This window comes from Heloderma suspectum, chromosome 1 (genome assembly GCF_057233095.1).
Source record: "Heloderma suspectum isolate Gila_16-S chromosome 1, 16-S_ref, whole genome shotgun sequence".
Taxonomy (NCBI): Eukaryota; Metazoa; Chordata; class Lepidosauria; order Squamata; family Helodermatidae; genus Heloderma; species Heloderma suspectum.
Window position 1 is genome coordinate 426695155 of NC_139458.1, and position 25904 is coordinate 426721058.

General features: G+C 46.6%; 1 protein-coding gene across 1 annotated transcript in view; it reads left to right on the plus strand.

Moving 5' to 3' along the window:
* LOC146360284 (uncharacterized) overlaps window positions 1-24866 on the plus strand; it is a 51320-nt gene extending 26454 nt beyond the window's left edge. Inside the window, exon 5 of the mRNA XM_084823143.1 lies at window positions 24789-24866. Within this exon, the coding sequence (XP_084679269.1) occupies window positions 24789-24866 (78 nt within the window). The remainder of the gene's footprint in view (window positions 1-24788) is intronic.
* Window positions 24867-25904: the final 1038 nt, after the last annotated feature.

The window sequence follows — 25904 nt, forward strand, 5'->3', positions numbered from 1 at the left end:
CAGGTGCCATTCTGTAGTACTACTTACAGGTCCTGCTGAGCCTCTGGACATCTCTCAAGAGACACCTCAGGAGCACAAGAGGAGGGGCTTCACCTGTGGAAGAAGGGTGGCCTTTCTCCACAGATGCTGCTTCTCTTGCTGCTGGCTCTAGCTGCAGTTGGGGCTCTTGGATCTCCTCCTCCTCCTCTTCCTCTTCCTCCTCCTCTTCCTCCTCTTCCTCTTCCTCCTCCTCTCTCCTCTCCCTCTCTGCGGCCCTCAGTGCCTCCTCCACCAGCAAGGCACGATGCGCAGCTGTGGGATGTCACAGTAACAGAATGAATGCATTTATATATGCAGTGAGTGAACAAAACCACAGTCATTCATTGATCTGTCTATCACCATCCCTACTACCATAAGAACCACTGATTCTGTCCTCCCACCACTAGGTCTAATGATGAGGTGATAATTAGCGATGCAGATTATACAGTACTAAGGATGGATGAAAGTCCCTTACACAGCTTGCTTCGCGGTGGGGGGAGAGGCACTTCAGTTCTCCCCCCGAAGTTCTTGGTGGGGGGGGAGGCGCCCCGCCCCTCACCGCCGAAATTCAGGCCGGGGGGGAGCGCCCCGTCTCCCCGGCCGCGAAATAAAAAAAAAAGTAAAAAAGAAAACGTGATAGGCTACGTAACGATTTACGTAGCCTATCATGGCTAGATTTTCAAAGTCAGCCATGATAGGCTACGTAAATCTTTACATAGCCTATCACGGGTGACTTTGAAAAAAAAAAGAAAAAGCACGTACGCAAATGGTGGCGCCCATGGGCACCGCCATTTGCGTTCCTTGTTTGGGCAGGGGTAGTCTACGTAAAGATTTACGTAGACTACGGTGAAAATAAGGGCAACGCAAAAAGCGTTGCCCTTATTTTCGCCGTAGCCTACATAAATCTTTACGTACACTACCCCTGCCCAAACAAGGAATGCAAATGGGCGCCGCCATTTGCGTACGCGCTTTTTTTTTTCAAAGTCACCCGTGAAAGGCTACGTAAAGATTTAGGTAGCCTATCATGGCTGACTTTGAAAATCTAGCCGTGATAGGCTATGTAAATCGTTACGTAGCCTATCACGTGGTTTTGTGTTTTTTTTACTTTATTTTGTAATGGCAGTGGCAGCAGCAGGTCGGAAGACCGGCCGCCACCCCCGCCCCCGCCGAAACACCGCCAAAACGCCGTTGGGACCCGCCACTGAGAGGGACATTCGAAGGAGGTAAGTCCCATCCCGGGGGGGGGGTGGCAGGGGGGTGGAGGAGAATTTCACCCCCAATTTTGGGGGGTCCAATGCGTTGGCATTCGGCCTCCCGGAGATTCATGGAGAAATTCTCTGCCATCCCTATCCAGTACTAGGGATGTCAGAGAATTCCGGTACAGATCTCGGTGAGGCTGAATGCCAGTGCATTCAGCCCCCCGAAATCCATGGTGGAACAGCTTGACCCCCCACCCCCTCACAGATCCCCCCCCGGGATGAGACTTACCTGGGGCAGATGTTCCAGATGGCGGAGGCTTACCTGGGGACTGTTGGACTTCTGTAAACATGCACAGGATTGCACTTCTAGTCACCCCATTTCTACATTTGCAATGCCATGGTATTTATTTATTCTGTTGATGCATTGCATAAATGCCACCTTTTTTCCTAGCTCAAGGAACCCAAGGCGACTCACATGATCCTCTTCCTCCCCTTTTAACGCTCACAACAACAACACTGAGTTAGGCTTAGGGGTGGACAAAAGTCACTTACCTTTTCTCGCAGCTTGTTCGCGGTGGGGGGGAGCGCTTCGCTGCTCCCCCCGCGAAGTTCAGGACGGGGGGGGAGGCTTCCCGCCTCGCCCGGCCGAAATTCAGGCCGAGGGGGAGGCTTCCTGCCTCGCCCGGCCGAAATTCAGGCTGGGGAGGAGGCTTGCTGCCTCGCCCGGCTGTGAACGCAAAAGTAAAAAAAAAAAAAAAAAAAAACGCCCCCTGATAGGCTACATGACGATTCACGTAGCCTATCACGGCTAGATCTGCAAAGTCAGCCGTGATAGGCTACGTCAATCGTCACGTAGCCTATCACGGGTGACATTACCAAAAAAAAAAAAAGCGCGTACGCGAATGGCGGCCCCCATAGGGAGCCGCCATTCGCGTTCCTTATTTAGTTGCTGTAGTCTACGTAAATGTTTACGTAGACTACGGCGAAAATAAGGGCAACGCAAATAGCGTCAGGGGACTTTTTTTTTTTTTCTTTCATTGCAATGGCGGTGGCAGCAGCCGGTCGAAAGACCGGCTGCCGCTCCCGCCCTGCTCGAACACCCGACGAACCACCAGCCGGACACGCCGCCGGGAGGGACATTCAGGGAAGGTAAGTCCCGTCCCGGGGGGAGTGCGGGGTGCAGGGGGGGTGCGGAGGATTTCTCCCCAAAACATGTTCGGGGGGCCAAACACGTTGGCGCTCAGCCCCCCGAAGTTTCGGGGGGAAATTCTCCGCCATCCCTAGTTAGGCTGGGGCTTTCTGACTGGGCCAAAGTCACCCAGTGAGGTTCCGTGGCTGAGTGGACTATACCCAGATCTCCAAGCTCTCAGATCAACACTTGCTCATGAGTTGACTTGAGTGGCAATGTCTTAGTAGAAAGGTGGGGTGGGTGGGGTGCAAAAGTTCAGCAATCGCTACATGAAGAAGGATGACGTGCACACATCGAGAGGCTGGTCCTGTTGCTGCTGGGCTGGTGCCAGTCCCCCTGTGTGCACTGTGCAGAGACCAGCAGCAGCATTTCCCTGGAAATGGACAGTGTGTCCATGTGTAATATGAGATGTAGCCAGGCCCGCATAATCCTATGCATGTGATTGTACAGGAAAAAGCAATGCAGTTCCCAGCATCCCTTCTTCAACCAGCCAAAGTGGCCAGAAGATGATGGGACCTTTTTCTGTCCATGTTCAACAGCAATAGGATTGCAGGCTAAATGTCAGGATTTGTTTGTTTCCACATGAGACCACAAAGAGATAGCTTCATTTTCGGTACACATCATTGTTTTCATCATTAGTTAAGCTTGATGATGGGATGGGATAAATCTAACTTACCAGGCATATGCCTCTGCGAAAATGGGTGCTGGCCTGCCTTGACCCACACTCTGTGGATGTGCCAGTAGTAGGCGGGGGGGGGTTCGACAGCGGTGCCCTCCTCTCAGCAGCAGCTATCCCCTCCCTGATGAAGAACTGCTTCAACACCTTGCATTTGGACCGTAATTGTCCTGTTGTCTGATGGTGGCCTGCTCGCTCCATCCTCCTCTTTATCCGTAGGGATGGCAGAGAATTTCTCCCCGAAACTTCGGGGGGCCGAGAACCAACGTGTTCGGCCCCCCGAACAAGTTTCGGGGATGACTCCTCCGCACCCCCCGCCCCCGCACACCCCCCGGGACAGGACTTACCTTCCCTGAATGTCCCTCCCGGCGGCGGGTCCGGCTGGCGGTTCGTCGGGTGTTCGAGCGGGGCGGCAGCGGCAGCCGGTCTTTCGACCGGCTGCCGCCCCCGCCATTGCAATCAAAGAAAAAAAAAAAACGTCCCCTGATAGGCTACGTGACGATTCACGTAGCCTATCACGGCTAGATTTGCAAAGTCAGCCATGATAGGCTACGTGAATCGTCACGTAGCCTATCACGGGTGACTTAAAAAAAAAAAAAAAAGTGTGTATGGATAATGGCGGCCCCCATAGGGAGCCGCCATTCCCATTCCTTATTTGGTCGCTGTAGTCTACGTAAATGTTTACGGAGACTACGGCGAAAATAAGGGCAACGCTATCAGGGGGTGTTTTTTTTTTTACTTCCGCGTTTGCGGCCGGGCGAAGCGAGGCGCCTCCTCCCCGGCCTGAATTTCGGCCGGGCGAGGCGGGAAGCCTCCTCCCCGGCCTGAATTTCGGCCGGGCGAGGCGGGAAGCCTCCCCCCCGGCCTGAACTTTGCGGGGGGAGCAGCGAAGCGCTCCCCCCCACCGCGAACAAGCTGCGATAAAAGGTAAGTGACTTTCGTCCACCCCTATTTATCCGGCCCAATAAACTTCATTGCAGCAGGAGCAGCTGCCAAACAGCGCTGCCACCGCCTCGCTGTTCCTAATGTTAATGAGGAGGGCCTTGGTCTCCTCATGGTCCCACCTCCTGCCAAGCACTGATGCAGCCATTTTAGTGCAGCCACACTACTACACACGAACACACACACACACCAGACAGCCACGCACAACCACCACTTAACTACACACACACAAAGACCAAGCCAGACAAAAACACCACAATGCACAACTACACACACACACAGACCAGACAAAAACACCACAATGCACGAACACAAGGAAATCCACTAAGTACCACCACTAACACACCACCACCACCATACAACAGAACTCCACCCACAAATCACCATGCAGATGCAAATGCAGATGCAGATGACATTCAGGAAGTTAGCAGGAAGTTGACGACAGATTTTGCAGAAGCGGAGCTGCAGCCCCATTTTTTTTTTATTTGGGAGATGGTTTTCTGAGGTTAACAAGACCAGTAAATGCGAGGAACATCAAGCACAAATACACAGAAATTAATAAAATCACAGTCCCTGTCCCTGTCCAAGAAAATAAGACAGCGGGGGAGTGCACAGAGGGCAGGAAACATTCCAGGCGCCAATGAAAAAAAATACGTAAACAATTAGGAAAATAGCAGGAAAGTTCCAGCCAAGGCAATCACAATAATGGCGAGTGTGGAGGAAGTTAAGGGGGGATTCCCCCCTAGGGAGAAAATATGTAAGCAATCACAGCAAACACTGGCGAGTGGGGCGGAAGTTATATAGGGTCAATTCTGGCCAACGGAAACTACATAAATATTTATGAAGAATAGTGTTTCACGGGATGGCGGAACGGGATGGGTGGCTGTTGGGAGGATTTTTGACTGATGGTGCGGATTTATTTACGTAACTTCTGAGGTGGAAAAAAAAACAGGATTTCAGGGGCTTGCGGCCAGCAGAACAAGACAGAGGATGCTAGGGATGTCAGGAAATTCCGCCATGGATCTAGGTGAGGCCGAATGCCAGTGCATTCGGCCCCCCAAAATCCATGGCGGAACGAAGCCCCCGCCCCCCTACCCCACGAAAGGCACGTGAAAGGGAGCATTTACCTGCTGCCATCCGCGCTGACTTGTGAATGGCGGCCGCGCTGCAGCTGCCATTCGCTTCCTCATCATAGCTGTGATAGGCTACATAAATAATTATATTAATAATAATTACATAGCCTATCACGGCTAATGCAGGGACGCCATTTGTGTCCCTGTGGAGGCCATGATAGGCTATGTAAGTATTTACATAGCCTATCACGGCAAGCTAAAAAAAAACAACAGCAGACGCAAATGGTGGCGACTACGGTGGCCGCCATTTGCCTTCCCTTTTTTACGTAAATATTTACGTCAGCTATTATGACGAAAAAATGGGGAATGCAAATAGTGTAGTAGGCACTATTTGCGTTCCTTTTTTTTCACCGTAATAGCTTACGTGAATATTTATGTAGGCTAGAACGGCAGGAAAAAAAGGAACACAAATGGTGCCCACTACGCTATTTGCGTTCCCCTTTTTTTCACCATAATAGCTAACGTAAATATTTATGTAGGCTAAAACAGCGAAAAAAAGGTAACGCAAATGGTGGCCACCGTAGCCGCCACCATTTGCGTACGCTGGGGGGGGTTGCCTGCAGGCTGCCCAGCGGCCGGATGTCCGGCTGCGGGTGGCCCCGGCCAGTGGCTCTGCAGAATCTCCTCAGAGCGGAGATTTAAATGAGTTAACATTCATTTAAATTTTATGGGTGATGGGTGAATTAAATTCACCCATGCTTGTCCATTTTAGTTCGCTGATTCCCAAGATGTCGATGTTCAATCTTGCCATCTCATGTTTGACCACCTCCAGCTTGCCTTGATTCATTGATCTTACATTCCAGGTTCCTAAACAATATTGTTCTTTACAGCATCGGACTTTCTTTTCACCACCAGACACATCCACAGCTGAGTGTCCTTTCGGCTTTGGCCCAGCCGCTTCACTCTTTCTGGCGCTACTTGGAAATTCCCTCTGCTCTTCCCCAGTAGTATATTGGACACCTTCCGACCTGAGGGGCTCATCTTCCGACGTCATCTCTTTTAGCCTTGTGATACGTTTTCTTGGCAAGAATACTGGAATGGGTTGCCATTTCCTTCTCCAGTGGACCACATTTTGTCAGAACTCTCCGCCATGACTGACAGGGTGGCCCTGCACGGCATAGCTTATGGCTTCACTGAGTTATGCAAGCCCCTTCAACCAACAACAAGGCAGTGATCCATGAAGGGGAGTATACTTGTACTGCTCCATTAATCTGCTAATTTCTTGATCCAGTGTCTCCTTCTTCTCTTAACCCTTTTCTTTATAAAACTTAGCTCTTTTATACATACCCCTCTTATTGTTGCCTTGCCCACTTCCCATCTAATTGTTTCTGCTGTTTCCCCTGTTTTATTTTCTTCAGAATATCTTTCTATATTCCTTTTTATTCTAGCTTTAATATATTCCTTAGTTAATAATATGAAATTCGATCTCCATATATAACCCCTTCTAATTTCTTGGTCCATCTCTACATACATTTTAATTGGGGCATGGTCTATTACTTTAATTTGTCCAATTTCTATTTTTTTAAGCCTTCGTAAAAAAGCTTCTGTTGTTAAAATTGTATCCAACCTACTGAAACTTGTATATACTTCTGAAAAATATGTATGATAGTCAAATAGTCAGCGTTGTGTAGTGGCTAGAGTGCTGGACTGGGAGTTGAGAGATCCGGGTTCTAGTCCCCACTTGGCCATGGAACCTCACTGGGTGACTTTGGGCCAGTCACAGACTCTCAGCCCAACCTACCTCACAGGTTTGTTGTTCTGAGGATAAAATGGAAGAGTAGGAGGAGGCTTATGTACATCTCCTCAAGTTCCTTGGAGAAAAAATATACAGGATATAAATGAAATAATAAATAAATACATACATACATACATAAGTCATACACATACTGAGACTTTCATCAGATCTGCACCATCCCTCCCCACCCCACCCCAGACTAGATCTTCTAAGCATATTGCCAAAGAGAATTTAGTAAGATGCTATCAAGCAATGGTTGGAAAGAGCATCCTGATGTGTAGATGGCCATTTTGTCAGATTTCCAATAGCTTGAATTAACTTGCGGAGTATTGTCATCCACAGTTTTGTGGTGAGCCTTGCTGGTGCCGCAGGAGATGGGCCTCTTGTCATTCTGACATTCACCTGCCGCATGCTTTGAATATGCATGAATCCATTAATTATAGCCAGACAATGATGCATGAACCCAAAGCGACTCTTTTATCCCATGGCTATCTGGAGTAATCCATGCATGTCAAGATGAAGGCCTTGTTGTGTCATCCAAGTCAACAGCCTTTAAATGCTGAATACCAACTTGGATGTTTGGAATGCCAAACCCAATAAGGCTTCTTACTGTGTGGATAAAGGAATGTGAGTCAAGTCTTCTCGGAGAGAATGTTTCTTTTCTTCTTTCTCAGAGGGTGCTATGTGGTGTCAGCTGAGTTTGGTAGTTTCCAAGAGTTAGATTTTAAAGACGACACAGCGATCAGAAGTAAAAGCTAACATTTACTTATGGAAGGATGACTCAGCTTACGTGACTTTTTTTTTTTTTCATTTCTGGAAAGCAAAAGCGTTCTACTGAAAGGAAGTCCGCACATGACGAGGTGATCATTTGGAATGCCATAGATATTTGAGCTGTTCATTTGCAGGAATGGAACTTGCATAATTGCAGTTGCAAATGCATGTCCTGAATTAGGCAATATGTTTTCAAAGAGTTAGTGCAGATCGGTGTGTGTGTGTGTGCATGTGCGTGTGCGTGTGCGTGTGCATGTTTATCATGGAAGGAAACTTGCTACACGAGAGGTTGTAAAATAAAGCCTATTGAGCAGAATAGAGAAGGAACCACAGCAGCCCTGTTTGTCAAGCAATAGTCTGGTATCTTGCAAAATAAGAAGCTGGTCAATGCTTTGAAAAGGAGAGGACGAGGAGGAGGAGGTGGAGGAGGAGGAGCAATATCTTGGCATAATGTCAAATAGAAAATTAATCAGCATGTGAACAAGAAAAGATGATGAGGAATAACCTGGAACCCCGTGAAATAGCACTTCTTTCACTACTTTAAATGGAGAAAAATGATCAGCAGTATGTCATCACCATGTGCAATAGCCAAGTGCAATAGCAAGGAGTTCAGGCACTGGATGGGGTAGGGCATACTGCTAAACTAATTCCCTCTCCAAATGGGGAAGTTATAATGGGGATCGTGCTTATTATATTCCATAAATTATAAACCTTAGGTCTGAGCCAAGAGTATTTAGGGTGGGGGAGGGCTTTGAGGATTTTCAGCAGCATCACAAAAGTGACCCCCTTTTGCTGATGTACTTGCAGAAATTTCAACAATGTCTTCAAGAGAGATTGCCACTTCAGTAGGCGTGGACGAAAGTCCCTTACCTGTCGTCGAAGGACGTTCGCGGTGGGGGGGAGGCGCTTTGCTGTTCCCCCCGCGAAGTTCAGGCCAGGGGGGGAGGCTTCCCGCCTCACCCCGGCTGAAATTCAGGCCGGGGGGGAGGCTTCCCGCCTCGCCCCGGCCGAAATTCAGGCCGGGGAGGAGGCTTCCCACCTCGCCCGGCCGCGAACGCGAAAGTTAAAAAAAAAAACAAAAACGCCCCCTGATAGGCTACGTGATGATTCACGTAGCCTATCACGGCTAGATCTGCAAAGACAGCCGTGATAGGCTACGTCAATCGTCACGTAGCCTATCACGGGTGACTTAAAAAAAAAAAAAAGCGCGTACGCTAATGGCGGCCCCCATAGGGAGCCACCATTCGCGTTCCTTATTTAGTCGCTGTAGTCTATGTAAATGTTTACGTAGACTACAGCGAAAATAAGGGCAACGCAAACAGCCCTTACGTAAATATTTACGTAGACTACAGCGACCAAATAAGGAATGGGAATGGCGGCTCCCTATGGGGGCTGCCATTATCCGTATGCGCTTTTTTTTTTAAAGTCACCCGTGATAGGCTACGTGACGATTGACGTAGCCTATCACGGCTGACTTTGCAGATCTAGCCGTGATAGGCTACGTGAATCGTCACGTAGCCTATCAGGGGGCTTTTTTTTTTTTCTTTCATTGCAATGGCGGGGGCGGCAGCCGGTCGAAAGACCGGCTGCCGCTCCCGCCCCGCTCGAACACCCGCCAAACCGCCGGCCGGACCAGCCACCGGGAGGTACATTCGGTGAAGGTAAGTCCCGTCCCGGGGGGGGGGGTGCGGGGGGCGGGGGGGGTTCAGAGGACTTCTCCCCGAAACTTGTTCAGGGAGAAATTCTCCGCCATCCCTACACTTCAGGAAGCATCACCACCATTCTGACTCAACTTAATTTGGCCTCATATCATCACATTGCCAAACTTTATGGCACACATAGCATTGTAGCTACTTCATGTTCATTACATGATCCCTTATTGGCTGGATACTCATCAGAGTTATGTAGGAAGGAAAAATAAATCCTAATTAGGAATGGAGGAGAAATTAGTAATGCAATAATACCTAATTTTGCACTTTCAGACCACTATGTGGTCTCACTTCTCACTTCTCCAAATTTTGCACTGGAGTTCTCCAATCAAAAATGCAGGCAAAAATGCATACACTAGGGGAAATAACATTCAAAAATTTATTTTATCAGGAAAATTGCTTGCAAAAATATGTATATGACATAGGGATGGCTGTCATGGGAAATTCTGACCCTTTGGGGATTCAACGGATTTCCCCCGGAGCCCCTGGTTTGGCTTGCATTTGTGACCTGAATTGCAGGCTTTTCCCCAGAATCCAGAAACTTCCTCATTCCCCCCACCCCTAAAATCTCCATTAATGCAAATTGTGGCTAAAATTTGCAACATTTGTTCAAATTACAGCTGTAATTTAATTCGCACAAACTGCGGCCTTAATTACTTAATTTTGTGCAAATTAAGCAATTTACAGCCACAGTTTTGCAAATTACGCAAATAAAGGCTGAATTTTTTGCAAGTTACACAAATTGTGGTAGCAGTAAATGGTAAATTACAAATTGCGGCAAATGGAGATTTTAGAAAGAAAGAAAAATGAGAAACTTCTCAGATAGAGAATGAGTTGGGCCAGCTCGTGGGTTAGGGTGCTGGAGTCCAGGGGGCCAAGCTGCTGAAAACTTGGTGAACTTCAACCCCCAGATGGACTTCCCTTATATTATGTGAAAAAAGTGATGCTGAGGCACTGTTCTGTTCTGCCTCTGTTCTAGTGAAGGCTGAGTTTCGTTGGGCACTGGTGAGGACAGTCTTACAGGTCCCACTATGGACAGGGTCTTTACAGGGCTTGGGGCAAGTCACATTTCCCATGAAGGCAGAAATGGGAAGAGGACAAAACTACAGAGAGCTCTGGGTGATGCTGGAGCTGGAAGCCAGACAGGTTTATCTGTATGTTGTTCCAAGAAGCAGCAGATTGTGACTTAAGTACGGGGCTTGGCTTCCTGAAGGCTGGTGAGCCACACCTCCATACTGACTAAGCCCTTTTCTGTTATAGCGGCCTGGTCTGTTTTAGCAGCCTGAGGCTATGATGACACAAGGCGGCTATGCCATGCTGGTGTCTTCATGGCTGTGGTCCTCAGAGTTGAAGAATGGCAATACAACTTCCTCTGGATGTCTGTGGGTGGGTGGGGTGGGGATAGTTCTCTGTGGTTTTCCTAGAGAACTGGGCCCTGGGGATGAGGAAGCCTAAAGATTCCTTTATGTTACCAAGTCCTCTCCCTCAAAGGAACCTCTTCTCCTGAGGAAGAGAGGTTAGGATCCTGCAAGGAAGAGGGTTCGTGCTCTTGGTCCATGACAAGCACCAGCATTCAGGAGAAACAAACAATGGCACTCAACAGGGTCATTCAAAAGTGACTATTCTCACAATTTCCAGGAATAATTTCAACTACCTTTCCCATGATAGCTAATTTCTGCCCAAAACTTTAAATGAGAGAATACTCAGCACAAGTGATCCCTCTGTTCTTTTATTATCAGAGTTCAACCTATGTCAGTAATGTATTGGACTCTAGGAACCCGCAGAGCATTTTAGCCTCTTCAGGGCTGCTGCCAACTCAGTTCTTGGCATGGTTATCATCATAATAGTCAATGCATCCACACTTCACTGAGCAAAGTTCTCCTCCATATGAATTAGGATGACAGTTTTTCACCCCAAGAGCATATTCAGATACTTCAGGTAATAAAGTACTGATGAAGCCTAACTATGTTTTTTAATGCATCCTGTGGTTTCATAGCAGTCATACAGAGCGTGGAGCAAATAGCCTTTGTCTTCAGATTCATGGCAGCTATGTTCAAAAGAAGCAATTCAAACTAAACAGGCACTTGGCATCCAACCGTCCTTGTTTGGCCTCAGTGAAAAAGAGTGGATATAAATAATTGCTAACAAGAGGTAGGGTAGTGAAATCCTGGGCAGGGATCCAAAGGGCCATTTCAGATTAATGCTCTGGGCATGCACCAAGGTTTTTCAGGTACCTCTTCAGATGACAGGCCCTCGTGCATCTTGAAAAGCAATGCCTAAAAGTCAGGGATCTTCCAGAGTGCCATTTGATTTGGTGCAGACAGCTGCAAAATAATGTCCCTCTAACCTGAGTGTGTTCCAAAACATCTTGCACACTCGCATGGGCTTCTTAGATTCCCAGCAATAGTCTTCTTCATTTTTCCTCCCCAAGCAAACGAGACAGATAGACAGAACTGGCTGTACAATATCCATGTCTTTTGTATATTAATGGTACCATTTTGGTTCAGTGTATGTAAACTAGTCCAGCCTTTCCCAACCTGGTGCTCTCCCAGATATTTTGCACTTCAACTCCCATCAGCCCCAGCCAGCATGGCCATTGGTCTGGAATGCTGGGAGTTGTTATCCAAAACATCTAGGTAATATTTTGGATTGGATCACAGTCATGCTTTGGATTTCACGCTTCTCAGAATGTTACAGTGCAGTGTATGGCTTGAAAAATGTACCTAGATGTATAGGGGCTGTGGTTTTTTTTAGGATAAAATGTGTTCAGAAATGTGCATTTGTGAAGAAAAAAATGCTCAAAACTGGACTTAAATATGTGTTTAATATGAAGTTTTGTGCAGATTCTTTTTTTAAAAATTGCAGATCAATACTGAAAATTGGGGTAGAATAGATGTAGGAATGAACAAAAATGACACAGACTGGGAATAGACAGGTCTGTCTATCCATAGCCACAAATTTGCCTACAGACTTACAATCTAATAACAACATCAACAAAGAAAACAAAGTTAAGAAAGAAAACAGATTGTATGAGCTTGTCATGCTATAGGATTAGTTTTGTATGCATTTTTCTACATATTCTCCTAATATACACATTTTTGCAAGCAGTTTTCATAATATTTGGAAAGTTATTTCTACATGTAAATGCTCTGTGTGTGCACTTTCTTGTAATACATGCATTTCTGTAACATTTTTTATTAGAGGACTCCACTGAAAAATACAGAGTAGTGTGAATTTTGAAAGATAACTGAGTTTTGATTCGCTTATTTGTTCAAAGAGGCAAAAGTTGGTATGTTCTCATCAAAATGTGAACCAAACAAACGTCTCCTCCATCCCTAGTTCAGATGCGGCAACATAAGATAGTAAGAGTTCTAGAAACTATACATGCCAGTACTTCCTACCTAATAAGCTGTATAAATGCAGGTGTCCTTTTCAATGATTACTTTAAACAATGCTATAGCAGTGTCACTTTAATGGGTAGACAGAAATTGCTACCTGTCAGGATTTTACAACTGAACAGCTATCTGCCTTTTCCCAACTAGGCACAGAAAAGTATGATAGACTGGGCCCTAAAAGTTGCATAGTTCAGCCTCCTCTAACCGTACGTAATCTCATTCTGTGTGAATAACAAAATGGGGAACGAGCTCCCTAGAGAGGTTCACCAGGTGCCTACGTTATTCTCCTTCCAGTGCCAAGTCAAGACCTTTTTATTCTCCCAGTATTTTAGCATTTTAGCTTCTTAATCTTTTAGTTCTGGTGTTTTAAATCTGTATTTTAAATCTCTGCATTGCTGCTAGGTTTTATACTGGTTGTATTGTTATATTGTGGTTTTAAGCTTTGATACTTTATATTGTTTTATGTTCCCCCTGTGGTTTTAATTTTGGTGAACTGCCCAGAGAGCTTTGGCTATTGGGCAGTATAGAAACAAACAAACAAACAAATAAATTAGGGTATGCTTGGGTTACTCTCTTGTATAGCCAGAAATTGCTACTTGTCCAGACTCTATACTGAGGAGACAGACTGCCTTTCCAATCAAGAAGGAGCTAATTGTGGTGGCTGGGCTTCTAAAAACACCTCCATACCAGAATTCTGGACCTGTACTTCATTTCTTTCCTAAGAACATAAGGTGAGCCATACTGGATCAGACTTGGGGTCCATCTAGTCCAGCATTCTGTTCACACAGTGGCCCATGGGAATCCACAAGCAGGACATGAATCCAAAAACATCCTCATGCCCACTTTCCCCAGCAACTGGGGTACATAGGCACAATGCCTCTGATGCTGGAGGTAGCATATAGCCATCAGGACTAGTAGCCACTGATAGCCTTCTCCTCCATGAATTTGACATCACTTGAGATATAGGAAGATGATTACAGTTGCCATCAAATTGCACCTAAAATAGCATTTCTAAGCAAAGTCAGAGGGAAGCCCAATCATGAGTAGGGATGTGCAAATCAGCTAGGAATGTCAGAGAATTCCACCATGGACTGAAATGGGATCGAATTCCCTTCAGTCCATGGCAGAATGGTACCATGAGGTCCTGCGGAGCCAGCAGTCATGCGGCTTTTTTTTTGTCATCCGCACAGAGTTGCGAAATTTTTGTAAATAAAAATGCAAGGTAGTATATTCCGATAATAAATATGTAAGTTTTTTTTTTAAATGAATTGTGCTCACTGCCTTGTTTGTGGGTGTTCTTTTTTAATTGAAATCCTCCATTTACTTTCAGCCAAAACACTTCCTCCTCCTCGGGGCTTCCCAAAACAAGGCTGCCCTAGGTGTGCCTGAGTGATGCACTCTTTGTTTAAAGCAACACTGTTGGAAAGAAAAAAAGAAAGAAAGAAAGAAAGAAAGAAAGAAAGAAAGAAAGAAAGAACCTTTTAAAATGATGGGACTTACCTGGGGCACCGCCATTTCCAGGCTTGTGGGGGGGAAAAAAACGTGATAGGCTATGTAAAGATTTACATAGCCTATCATGGCTAGGTTTAAAAAAAAAGAAAAAAAGACATGATAGGCTACGTAAATCTTTATGTAGCCTATCATGGTTGGGGGTGGGTTAAAAAAAGAAACACGTACGCTGCCACCATTTGTGTTCCTTCTTTTTACCATCTTAATCTACGTAAATATTTACGTAGACTATGACAGCGAAAATCAAGGGGAACACAAATAGCGTAGTGGGCGCTATTTGCATCCCCTTTTGATTCGCCGTTTTAGCCTACGTAAAGATTTATGTAGATTAAGATGGCCAAAAAGAAGGAACGCAAATGGTGCTGGCCGTAGCTGCCGCCATTTGCGTACGTGGGGGTTTTGTTTTGTTTTTTTACCCAGAGCCCTCTGCGGCCGGAAATCTGGCTGTGGATGGCTCTGGCCTGGCCTGGCTGGGCCTGGCCAGCTGTTCCGCGGAGCTGCCGCAGAGCACAGCTGGCCGTTCGAGGATTCCGGGGGGAGGAACAGAGCGCCTCCCCCCCAGCCAGGATTCCGGGGGGAGGGACAGAATGCTTCCCCCCCCACCATCAACATAATCTGTGAAAGGTAAGTCATTTTCGTACATCCTTAATTTTGAGAAAGGTGTGCATTTTGAGAAAGTTTGTGCATTTTTCGAGTACACATTTTCTGAATAGAAAGACATGTTAGGGAATTTGCAAGCATCTCTGGAGAAGATGCACTCCCATTCATTTGGGATTTTGAATGGGGCATTTTCAAGAGATTTGCAGACTGAAATGAAATTCTCATACAGCCCTAGGTTTAGGTTTAGTCATCAAAGTGGATAAGCTTTTTAATTATTGTTTTGTTTTAAAAACAGCCTCATTGCTGGTTTTACCAAGGATGAGGTGCTCTGCACCCCACCCTCCTGCTGCTAGGGATGTCAGAGAAATCCACTGTGGACTCAAGGCTGAATTCTCAAGAATCTGATCTGTGAAGTCCACAGAGCCTGGGGCTGCTGGATTCCCTGCGGGGTAGCCTTTCTCCATTCAAAATGTTGTGATAGACTAATGGCAGCCACCATTAGCCAATCATGGGAAAATTATAGCCATAAATTGCATAGTTTATGGCATTTGCAGCCGCAAAACACTTCATTTGATGTAAATTGCAGCATAAACAGCCGCAATTTACATAGAAGGAAGTGCTTTACGGCCACAAATGCCATAAATTATGCAATTTATGGCCATAATTTTCCAGCAAAGTTTAGAATGGAGGAGAGCCACCCCACAAAATCCAACAGATGCAATAAGGCTCTGGGGAAATTCACGGGGCCCCAAGTAGCCCAGATTTCCCCACTGCAGACCCCCCTGGACTGGGCATCAGGGGGTTTGTACATCCCTACATGCCGCTCACTGGACCCCTGCCACTTACCCAACCTTGCTTGTCATGCTGGGGGAGCTGCCAGACAGTCCCAGGTGCCTGGGGAGTGGAGAGTGGCTCCTCTGTGTCCCTCAAGCTGCCATTTTGCATAAAAATTGTGGGTAAACTACTTAAACAACTTATGTAAATTGCAGTTTCTGCGAAATGGCTGCCATAAATAGTGCCATATATGCAAAACCACAGGGGTAAATGATCTAATTAGACCATTTATGCCTGTAATTTTCCATTAAAAAAAAAGTAAAGGTGCCCCCAACCAGTTGTGTCCGACTCTAGGGTGCGGTGCTCATCCCCGTTTCTAAGCCGAAGAGCCAGCGCTATCCGAAGACGCTTCCGTGGTCATGTGGCCGGCATGACTGAACACCGAGGTGCACGGAACGCTGTTACCTTTCCCGCCGGGGCGGTACCTATTTATCTACTTGCAATTTCTTGCTTTCGAACTGCTAGGTTGGCAGAAGCTGGGACTGAAGATGGGAGCTCACTCCGTCAAGCGGCACTCGGGTCTCGAACTGCTGACCTGCTGACCTTCCAGTCTGCAGTTCAGCGTCTTAACCGGTGCTATTTACAGCCGCCATTTTGCAGAAATCGTGATGTATGTAAGTAGCTTACCTGCGATTTCTGGGCAAAATGGAACTCGTGGGTAAGTAGGGATCCCCATGCTTGCTGAACCTGGCACAAGCTGAGTCATCCAAGTGTGAGGATCCACAGACCAGCATCCAAGGGCCAAGCTGGTGAGAAATCACCAAGCTCAAGCCCCAATGGGATATCCTCCAACATCCCTATCTGCACCCTCTCCAGCTCTGTTTCCTGGATGTGAATTCCATGGGAATGACACGACACAGTGGTGCTCCCACTGCATTCTGGTCCAGGAAATATGGGGGTGGGGTGGAAATCCTCATGGTGAGTTTATCAGCACAAAACTGTTTTTAAAGTACAAAAAAAAAAAAAGAAAAGAAAAGAAAAGAAAGAAGTCTTTCTCCTGAGGCTGGACAGCCATCTGTCAGGGATGCTCTGACTTGGATTCCTGCATTGAGCAGGGGGTTGGACTCGATGGCCTTGTGGGCCCCTTCCAACCCTACGATTCTATGGTTCTATGGTTCTATAAGTCCAAGATAGTTTAAAACTAAAAGTGCAATCCTATGCATGTTTAGACAGAAAAAAGTCCTACAATTCCCAGCATGCCCCAGCCAGCATGGCTGCCTGGAGGGATGCTGGGAGTTGTAGGACCTTTTTCTTTTTAAACATGCATAGGATTGTGCCTTAAGAGAACTAAGACAAGCTAGACCCTCCAAAACTTTGAGGAAATTCACCTGCCCCCCAGAAATTAGCTGAATCCCCCCCCCATTGGTGAAGATGGAGGAGGTTTTTGGTCCACCATTATTTTCCAGTTCCCCACCTCCACAAGTAACAGCCACTGAGGTGGACTGGGGGTTCTTGAACAGTGATGATGTCACATCTTTAGGTGTTTTTGCATACTAGCTTCTAGAAAGGAGATGGGAGAAAGAGACTCAAGGCGCTGTTTTCAGTGGCAGCTGTACATTTATTATACCTTCTAGTTACCCTCATAGGCACATTTAAATCCATTGAGTCAATGCCCATTCCCCGCAGTACCGCCCCCCTCTTGAAACAAGGCTATGTCTGTCTTTCACCATAGCCAAGAAATTTTAGCTTGGAAAAAAAAAAGTTAGACTTTAATGGCTGGACAAAATATCTGCATTTCCACTTTATTTTCTATCTCCATTGTGCTGTAGGGATGTATGAAACAGTTACCTCGTTTCGTCTAGGGACATCCACGGTGGAGGGAAGGCGCTCCATCCCTCCCCCTGAAATCCTCGACGGAGGGTGAGGCGATCCGTTCCTCCCCCCGGAATCCTGCCCAGCCAGCTCCACTCCGCAGCAGCTCTGCGGAGCCACCGGCCAGGGCCATCCGCAGCCGGAGTTCTGGTCATGGACGGGCTGCGGCAGACGCAAATGGTGGCCGCCATACTGGCCGCCATTTGCGTCCAGCGGAGCTGCCATGATAGGCTACATAAGTATTTACGTAGCCTATCACAGCAAGCCAAAAAACACAAAAAAAACCAAAACAGTGTACACGAATGGCGGCAGCTACAGCGGCCGACATTTGCATTCCCTATTTTTAGCGTTTTAGCCTAGGCCTTTATGTAGGCTAAAACGGTGGGGGGGAAAGGAACGCAAATGGCGCCCACTACGCTATTTGCGTTCCCCTCTTTTTCACCGTAATAGCCTATGTAAATATTTACGTAGGCTAAAACAGCTAAAAATAGGGAATGCAAATGGCGGCCGCCGTAGCCACTGCCATTTATGTACGCTACTGTTGTTGTTTTTGCTTGCTGTGATAGGCTACGTAAATCCTTACATAGCCTATCACGGCTATGATGAAGAAGTGAATGGCGGCTGCAGGTAAGTCAGCATGGACAGCAGCAGGTAAGTGCTCCATTACGTACACCTTTCGTGAATTGGGGAGGCAGGGCTTCGTTCTGCCACAGATTTTGGGGGGGCGAATGCACTGGCATTTGGCCTCACCGAGATCCATGGCGGAATTCTCTGACATCCCTATTGTGCTGTTTGAAAAATACAACTTGCAAAAAAGTGCCATTAAGAACACCCAAAGCCAGGTGTTGAACTGACTGTATGTGTTTACACAGGTGGACCAAAAAAAATTATGTTTAACTTCTGCAGTGGAGAAGAGTGAGTGCAAATAAATCTAGGCGGAAATAAAAAAGATGTAAATGAGACTTATTTCCAAGTAGCGCCAGAAAGAGTGAAGCGGCTGGGCCAAAGCCGAAAGGACACTCAGCTGTGGATGTGTCTGGTGGTGAAAAGAAAGTCCGATGCTGTAAAGAACAATATTGTTTAGGAACCTGGAATGTAAGATCAATGCATCAAGGTAAGCTGGAGGTGGTCAAACATGAGATGGCAAGATTGAACATCGACATCTTGGGAATCAGCGAACTAAAATGGACAGGCATGGGCGAATTTAATTCAGGTGACCATCATATCTACTACTGTGGGCAAGAATCCCTTAGAAGAAATGGAGTAGCACTCATAGTCAACAAAAGGGTGGGAAAAGCAGTACTGGGGTACAATCTTAAAAATGATAGAATGATCTCAGTACGAATCCAAGGCAAACCATTCAACATCACAGTAATTCAAGTCTATGCCCCAACCACTGAGGCCAAAGAAGCTGAGGTTGATCGGTTTTATGAAGACCTAGAACACCTTCTAGAACTAACACCAAAAAAAGATGTCCTCTTCATCATAGGGGATTGGAATGCTAAAGTAGGAAATCAAGAAATCACCGGGATAACAGGCAAGCATGGCCTTGGTGTACAAAATGAAGCAGGACAAAGGCTAATAGAGTTTTGTCAAGAGAACACACTGATCATAGCAAACACTCCTTTCCAACAGCACAAGAGGCGACTCTACACATGGACATCACCAGATGGTCAATATCAAAATCAGATTGATTATGTCCTTTGCAGCCAAAGATGGAGAAGCTCTATACAGTCAGTAAAAATAAGCCCTGGAGCTGACTGTGGCTCAGATCATGAGCTGCTTCTTGCAAAATTTCGGCTTAAATTGAAGAACGTAGGGAAAACCACTAAACCATTCAGGTATGACCTCAATCATATCCCTTATGAATATACAGTGGAGGTGAGGAATAGATTTCAGGGATTAGACCTGATAGAGTGCCTGAGGAACTATGGACGGAGGTCCGTAACATTGTTCAGGAGGCAGCAGCTCAATCCATTCCAAAGAAAAAGAAATGCAAGAAAGCAAATTGGCTGTCTGAGGAGGCTTTACAAGTAGCTGAGGAAAGAAGGGAAGCGAAAAGCAAGGGAGAAAGGGGAAGATATACCCAACTGAATGCAGAGTTCCAGAGAATAGCAAGGAGAGACAAGAAGGCCTTCTTAAATGAACAATGCCAAGAAATTGAGGAAAACAACAGAATGGGAAAGACTAGAGATCTCGTCAAGAAAATCGGAGATCTCAAGGGAACGTTTTGTGCAAAGATGGGCATGATAAAGGACAAAGAAGGCAGGGACCTAACAGAAACAGATGAGATTAAGAAGAGGTGGAAAGAATACACAGAAAAACTATACAGGAGAGATCTGAATGTCCCTGATAGCCATGACACTGTGGTCACTGAACTTGAGCCGGACATCCTCGAGAGTGAAGTCAAGTGGGCCCTAGGAAGCATTAGTAACAACAAAGCTAGCAGAGATGACAGTCTTCCAGCTGAGCTATTTAAAATCCTAAGAGATGTTGCTGTTAAAATGCTGCACTCAATATGCCAACAAATCTGGAACACTCAACAGTGGCCACAAGACTGGAAAAGTTCAGTTTACATTCCAATTCCAAAGAAGGGCAATGCCAAAGAGTGTTCAAACTACCACACAATTGCGCTCATTTCACATGCCAGCAAGGTGATGCTCAAAATCCTACAAGCTAGGCTTCAGCAGTATGTGAACCAAGAACTACCGGAAGTACAAGCTGGGTTTCGAAGAGGCAGAGGAACTAGAGATCAAATCGCCAACTTTCGCTGGATCATGGAGAAAGCAAGAGAATTCTAGGGATGGCGGAGAATTTCTCCACGAATCTTCGGGAGGCCGAGCACCGAGGCATTCAGCACCTCGAAAGTGTTGTGGAAATTCTCTGCCGGCCCCCCGCCCCCCCCCCAGGATGGGACTTACCTTCAGCGAATGTCCCTCTCGGCAGCGGGTCCCGGCAGCGGTTCGGCAGCGTTTCATCGGGGGCAGGGGCGGCGGCCGGTCTCCCGACCGGCTGCCGCCGCCTCCATTACAAAATAAAAAAGTAAACACACACACACACACACCCGTGATAGGCTATGTTACGATTTACGTAGCCTATCACGGCTAGATTTCCAAAGTCAGCCGTGACAGGCTACGTAAATTGTCACGTAGCCTATCACAGGTGAATTTGGGGGGGGGGAAAGCACGTATGCAAATGGCGGCGGCCCATGGGCGCCCCCATTTGTGTTCCTTATTTTGGCATGTCTAGTCTACGTAAAGATTTACGTAGACTACGGCGAAAATAAGGGAACGCTATTTGCATTGCCCTTATTTTTGCCGTAGTGTACGTAAATCTTTACGTAGACTAGACGTGCCAAAACAAGGAACACAAATGGTGGTGCCCATGCGCCGCCGTCATGTGCGTACGCGCTTTTTTTTTTTTTCCAAAGTCACCCGTGGTAGGCTATGTGACGATTAATGTAGCCTAACATGGCTGACTTTGGAAATCTAGCCGTGATAGGCTACATTAATCGTTACGTAGCCTATCATGGGGTTTTTGTTTTTTGCTTTTTGTTTTACTTTTTCTTTCGCGGCCGGGGAGACGGGACGCTTCTCCCCGGCCTGAATTTCAGCCAGGTGAGGCGGGACGCCTCCCCCACCTCGTCTGAACTTCGGGGGGAGAAGCGAAGCGCCTCCTCCCCACCGCGAAAAAAGCTGCGGGACAAGGTAAGTCCCTTTCGTACATCCCTAGAGAATTCCAGAAAAACGTCTATTTCTGCTTCATTGACTACGCTAAAGCCTTTGATTGTGTGGATCACAACAAACTCTGGCAAATTCTGAAAGAGATGGGGGTACCACACCACCTTACCTGTCTCCTGAGAAACCTGTACGAGGGTCAAGAAGCAACAGTAAGAACCAGACATGGAACAACCAATTGGTTCAAAATTGGGAAAGGAGTACATATTGGGAAAGGAGTACAATAAGGCTGCATATTGTCGCCCTGCTTATTTAACTTATATGCAGAGTACATCATGAGAAACGCTGGGTTGGATGAATCACAGGTCAGAATTAAAATTGCCAGGAGAATTATCAACAACCTCAGATATGCAGATGATACCACCCTAATGGCAAAAAGCGAAGAGGATCTAAAGAGCCTCTTGTTCAGGGTGAAAGAGGAGAGTGCAAAAGCTGGTTTGAAACTCAACATTAAAAAATGAAGATCATGGCATCTGGCCCCATCACTTCCTGGCATATAGAAGGGGAAGAAATGGAAGCAGTGACAGATTTTATTTTCTTGGGCTCCAAGATCACCGCAGATGGTGACTGTAGCCATGAAATTAAAAGACACTTGCTCCTTGGGAAGAAAGCTATGGCAAACCTAGACAGCATAGTTAGAAGCAGAGACATCACCTTGCCAACAAAGGTCCATCTAATGAAAGCTATGGTTTTCCCAGTAGTAACGTATGGCTGTGAGAGCTGGACTATAAGGAAGGCTGAGCGCCGAAGAATTGATGCTTTCAAACTGTGGTGCTGGAGAAGACTCTTACGAGTCCCCTGGACTGCAAGGAGGTCAAATCAGTCCATCCTAAAGGAAATCAACCCTGAGTGCTCATTGGAAGGACAGATACTGAAGCTGAAGCTCAAATATTTTGGCCACCTAATGCGAAGAGAAAACTCTCTGGAAAAGACGGTGATGCTGGGAAAGACTGAAGGCAAAAGGAGAAGGGGACAGCAGAGGATGAGATGGCTAGATAGCATCACTGATGCAATGAATATGGACTTGAGCACGCTCCGGGAGAGAGTGCAGGACAGGAAGACCTGGCATGCTATGGTCCATGGGGTCACGAAAAGTCGGACACGACTGAACGACTGAACAACAACAACACACACACCCACAGAGAAAAAAAAAAAAAACTACTGCTAAGGATAAATAGGAAATGTACTCTTGAGTGTAAACACAAATTTATTTTGAAATCAATAGCTGTTTTATTTATTTATTTATTTATTTATTTAAAACATTTGCCCCCTTCAGTAGCTTGGTAGGATATTTATTTATTTATTTATTTATTTATTTATTGCATTTATATCTCACCTTTTTCCCTCCTCCAAGGAACCCAAAGAGCTTATATTATCCTCCTCCTCTCCATTTTGTCCTCACAACAACAACCCTGAGAGGTAGGTTGGGCTGAGATTCTGTGACTGGCCCAAAGTCACCCAATGAGCTTCCATGGCCGAGTGGGGTCTAGAACCCGGATCTCCTGGCCCCCAGTCCAATAGTTCCTACCCTCAGGCTTGTAATCTAAAAGTCATGGCACCCAAGGAAAAAGGGATGGTGAGAGAGGTGGAAAAAAGTGAGCTCAGGCAACAGCTTAAAGAGGAAACATCATCAAGGTGTATAAAATTATGCATGATCTTGAGAAAGTACATAGGGAGACTTTTTTCCCCTTCTTTCATAATACTATAGCCCTTTGGGGTCATCCCATTAGGGATGTATGAATCCCTTACCTTGCTCCTCTGAGGGGCATCTGCGGTGAGGGGGAGGCGCTCTGTCCCTCTCCCTGGAATCCTCGATGGGGGGGAGGTGCTCCGTCCCTCCCCCCGGAATCCTGCCTGGCCGGCTCCGCTCTGTGGCCAAGCCACGGAGCCGCTGGCCAGCTCGAGCCGCCCACAGCCGGACATCTGGGATGCAAATGGTGGCTGTCGTAGCTGCTGCTATTTGCGTCCCTGTATTGAGCCGTGATAGGCTACGTAAATATTTACATAGCCTATCACGGCAGGGGGAACAACCCCAGCGTACGCAAATGGCGGTAGCTGCCACCATTTACATATGCTGGGTTCCCCCCCCACGCCGTGATAGGCTACGTAAATACTTACGTAGCCTATCACAGCCTCCACAGGGATGCAAATGGCATCCCTGCATTAGCCGTGATAAGCTACGTAAGTATTTACATAGCCTATCACGGCTTGAAGTAGGGATGTATGAAAGTCACTTAACTGTTCGCGGATTATGTTGATGGTGGGGGGGAGGCGTTCCGTCCCTCCCCCTGAAATCCTCGCCAGGGGGGAGGCACTCCATTCCTCCCCCCCGGAATTCTCCGCGGCCGGCTTTGCTCCGCAGCAGCTCCACGGAGCAGCCGGCCAGGCCCGGCCAGGCCAGAGCCATCCGCAGACGGATTTCCAGCCGCAGAGGGCTCTGGGTAAAAAAAATATTAAATATTAATATTTGAATAAATATTTAAATATTAATATTAAATATTTAATATTTTAATATTAAATTAAATATTTATGTAGGCTAAAACGGGGAATCAAAAAGGGTCACAAATAGCGCCCGCTACCAAGATGCGTCGCAGAATTCTCTGACATCCCTACCTTATGAGGCTGATTAGTGGGAGATTCAGGACAGATAAAAGGAAGTACTTCATCACACAGAACATAGTTAAACCATGGAATTTGCTACCCCAAAATGATTGCTATCATTTTGGATGGCTTTAGAAGGGGAGGAGAGAAATGCATGGTTATCAACTGCTACTAGTCCTGATGGCTATATGCTACCTCCAGTATCAAAAGCGTTGTGAATCCAATCAGAAAATGTACACAAACATGCATATATTAGTGAAAAGGTAAAAAAATAGATATTTGCATATTAGGCAAAATTTCATTAAAAATTGAATAGCGTTGCCCTTATTTTCGCCGTAGTCTACGTAATCTTTACGTAGACTACAGCGACCAAATAAGGAACGGGAATGGCGGCTCCCTATGGGGGCCGCCATTATCCGTACGTGCTTTTTTTTTTTTTTTTTTTAAGTCACCCGTGATAGGCTACGTGACGATTTACATAGCCTATCACGGCTGACTTTGCAAATCTAGCCGTGATAGGGTACGTTAATCGTCACGTAGCCTATCACGGGGGCGTTTTTTTTTTTTCTTTTATTGGAATGGCGGCGGCGGCAGCCGGTTGAAAGTCCGGCTGCCGCTCCCATCCCGGACGAAGACCCGACGAACCGCTGGCCAGACCCGCTGCCGGGAGGGACATTCGCCAAAAGTAAGTCCCATCCCGGGGGGGGGTGCGGGGGGTGGGGGGGTGGAGAATTTCCCCCTGAAACTTGTTCGGGGGGCCGAACACATTGGCGCTCGGCCCCCCGAAGTTTCGGGGAGAAATTCTCCGCCATCCCTAATAGATTCATCCATTCCTGTTTGGAGGCAATACTCCATGGAATAGCATTTGTTGGGAGCAACAATACATTATGAGGGTATTGCCTTTATTCCCCTCTTGTGGGCTTCCTAGAGGCATCTGGTTGGCCATTGTGGGAATAGGAGGCAGGACCAGATGAACCTTCTCATAAGAATCTCATGTGCGTTTTGACACTGAGGCTTTGGGAAGAAACCATTTTGGCATCACCACAAGGTCAAAAGATCATTAGAGGCTATAAGAGGGGGTCTAACAAGAAGTATGTAAAGGGACTTTGCCTAAGTGATAGGCCAATCAGGATGAAATGGTCAGAGAAAGCTCAGTGACTGCAGAGTTCCTTCGTAGGAACCTATGGTTTCCCTGAGCTTATCCACAGTTCCCTGTGGCCTTTTGACAACAACCTTTTGGGATCGTTTGTTATCTCTGCCTGAACTGTGGTTACCTTCTCTGGCTTGGACAAAATGCCCTCTTGAGCTGCAATCCTGAAACCCTGTACAAGGGAGCAAGCCCCATTGAACACAGTGAGATTTAGTTAGAGTAGACTGCATGGGATTGCAGTGTTAAACTCAAAGTACTCTGGAGAAAGTTTGTTGTTGTTGTTGCTGCTGCTGTTGTTTCTGTTGTTGTTATCTTAACATTCCAATCTGTAAAAGAAATTCATATGAACGTGACAAGCTGGCCAAATCTGTATTCCAAACTAAGCAATTATGAGTTTGGCAACATCTGTAGAAGACAGAACTTTGAATTTCCTGTACTATAATGAAATGAAAAGTGAAAACCTATCCAGATCCTCAGTGAATAATGTGATTAGGGATGGGCAAACCCATCTCATCCCATGCTGTGCACTGCTCTCTGGCCCCTGCTGGACACCCGACTCTGCTCGCCGTGTGCAGTGAGCCTCTGAGAAGTCAGAGGGCACCCGGGAAGTGACAAGTGGCCAGACGGTCCCTTGTCAAGCTGCCATTTTGCATAAAAATGGTGGCTCGCCCTTTTTTAAAAATAACCATTTACACACATTGTGGCCTTAAAGGGGCCATTTATGCAGCGTTACAGGCATACATTGTCTATTTATGCCTGTAATGTTGTGTAAATGGGCCCTTTATGGATGCCATTTGCATAAATGGTTATTTGCAAAAAAGGACAAGCCCCCATTTTTATGCAAAATGGCGTCTCAGCAAGGGAGCGGGCAGCTGCGCACTTGCCTGACTTGAC